Below are 2591 nucleotides of genomic sequence, written 5' to 3'. Positions count from 1 at the left end.
CCAGCTGAAGAAGGTGGAGCAGAAAGAGAGGCCGGTGTCCAGCACCGGCAGAGACGCACTCCTGGACCAAATCCGACAGGGAATCCAACTTAAACCGGTCCGTATTCATCAGTCACACACAACACACCTCCCAGTCAGCTCTGTATTAATCTGCAGCCTCTCATGCTGTCTTCTTTACAGAAGGGGGAAAACACAGATTCAGCTCCTTCCACCCCGGCACCCTCGGCAGGCATCGTGGGGGCTCTGATGGAGGTGATGCAGAAACGGAGCAAGGCTATTCACTCTTCAGGTACTTACAAACACAGAAACATTCACCATCTGCTCAACTAGCTTATAATATTATCTTTTATTTCTTGCTTCCTGTGATCTACAGTAGAAATCCACAGCAAGTTTTACACACTTTATTAGTGCAATATTTAACCATGGAACTTACTTTATTTAACATTACATTACATTCATTTGACAACACACTGTGAGTGCTGATACAGAGGGTTGTCCATCAAAACAGTTCAACCCTGCTCAGGCTTTGGCACTGTGCAATGCAGTGTCATCTGGCAAGGTGCCGCTTTAGTGACAAGTGAGACAGACTTAGTGACTGAGCTAGAGCAAACTCAAAGGATTTTGTTTATTTCACAATGAAATGACCAGTCACTCAGACTTAGCGTCATTTACTGCACGTCAGATGACACACTGTCAGCTAAATATAAATTAGACTTTGACCACTTCCTTGTCAGTCTCGAACAACCTTGCGGCTAAAATAAATAGAATAAAATAGATTGATAGAAGATACAAAGTCAGGGTTCCTCTCAGATATAGGACGTTTATAAAGAGTTGTGTATTTAATTATTTCAGTGCCTGTTAGAACATCATTTCAGTAGACTTCATGTGAATGTCTTCTCTTCCACAGATGAGGATGATGATGATGAAGATGAAGAGGACTTTGAAGATGAAGATGAATGGGAGGACTAGCGATATTTTTTTGTTTTTGTTTTTTTGTCCCCTCCCCCAATAACCCCTGGATGATTCTGACACTAAAATTGTTCTTGTCTTTCTAAAAAGAAATCTTTAATTTCAAAATTATAAATGTAAATGTTCTATCGATTTGCTGTATATTTTTGTTGCCTTTATGCTTTTTTTTTTTATTAATCTGTGCAATACCTCATTTAATCTGTAAATGTTTGTCATTCTCATACCTTAGGTTGTTGTTTCTTTAACTCCGTCACTGTCCGTCTCTGTTGGCTCCATCTCCGTCACTCGATAGCAATATGTCACGTCTCTTTTTAGCTGTTCGGCTTTCTCCGTCTCTACCCATCTCTTTCTCCTCCTCCCACGTCCCCCAAACTCTTCTCCTCTATCTGTCACTCCATCCTGTCAGCCAACCTTCATATTTTCTGCCTCCCATCATCCCATCTCACACACGTTCCCTCCGTGTCGCTCTCGCCGTGTTCCCACTCCCCAGATTGACATGTGCAATTTTACATCAAGTTGTCTCTTGAAACTTAGAGTTGAATGTTGTTTTCTTTTCTTCTTTTCTTTTGGTCAGTGATTGAAGGGGGAGGGCTTACAAAATTCCACAAATCCTTCATCAATCATGTCGTCATTGTTCGTCAGGAAAAAAAAATTAACTATTTTCATACCCTATTGCTCTCTAGTTTATTTTTACGTATTCAAATGATCCTAGTTTAGCACTCATATTTTCTTAAAACAAAGAAGAAAAAAAGGAAAAGGCTCTTTTTGGAATATTTAGCTTCATTTTGCTGTCGACTGTAAATTTGCTCCAGAGTTTGAGTCTTGTTATATTTTTGCACAGATTGAAAGAGAGGACTTGCTGCATGAATACAGGACATTTTTCAGGTCTGTATCATTATGGAACATACATATGCTTTAAGTAATGAGGCAAAATACACTTGGACGTTTTTAAACCGTTAACCTACTGCAGTACACACATGAACGTGGCCCCAGCAAGTATGGCTGGCCATCTGTTGTGAATTGTAGTCTTTTTTTCTTTTTTTTTTGTCACTGTCACACTACAGATTCAGTTCAAATTGTGTTTTGCTTTTTATCTTTTTCTTTTTTTTTACAGTAGCAAGCAGAGTATTCATACATGCCTGTTTGTTGGAATCAGGTCATTGTGTAAAGCTTTGAGGAATAAAGACATTTTAGTTTTACACACCTGATGCTTATAATGGGTCCATATGCTCAGTTACTGTACAGAAACAGCGGGGCTAAAGTACAGTTGCTCCTGTATTTAGACACTAAGTGCTGACACAGTGTAGGGAGAAACACTAGATTCATGGCATTATTCAAACAAGTATCAATATTTTCTTGACTAACTAGTAAATCATGAGGTGTAATAGAGGAATTACTTGTTAAAAAGAACAGTGGTCAATTATTCTCTACAAAGACCAAGTAGTTGGATGTCGACATATATTTTATCTAAACTAAATATTTCCCAATAATTCTTGCTATGCATTTATTTAAAGGTGGGTTTGTCACAAAGGACAAAACTTTAAATGCCAAATCAATTACAAACAGGATCAAAAAATCTGCTTCTTTATTTTTAATAAAAGACAACTGCAATGGCATAACTT

General features: G+C 38.3%; 1 protein-coding gene across 2 annotated transcripts in view; it reads left to right on the top strand.

The window, feature by feature from the left end:
- waslb (WASP like actin nucleation promoting factor b) overlaps positions 1 to 2591 on the top strand; it is a gene marked incomplete in the record, with an annotated part of 21562 nt that overhangs the window by 17862 nt on the left and 1109 nt on the right. For both annotated transcript variants that reach the window (XM_035675992.1, XM_035675984.1), the window contains 3 exon segments: positions 1 to 97; positions 181 to 289; positions 908 to 2591. In XM_035675992.1, the coding sequence (XP_035531885.1) occupies positions 1 to 97; positions 181 to 289; positions 908 to 969 (268 nt within the window).

The sequence above is a fragment of the Morone saxatilis genome, unplaced genomic scaffold (genome assembly GCF_004916995.1).
Source record: "Morone saxatilis isolate NCDOM2014 unplaced genomic scaffold, NCSU_SB_2.0 Contig10, whole genome shotgun sequence".
In the NCBI taxonomy this organism is placed as follows: Eukaryota; Metazoa; Chordata; class Actinopteri; family Moronidae; genus Morone; species Morone saxatilis.
The sequence above is the reverse complement of the archived record's forward strand: the minus strand, read 5'-3'. Positions and strand labels throughout refer to the sequence as shown.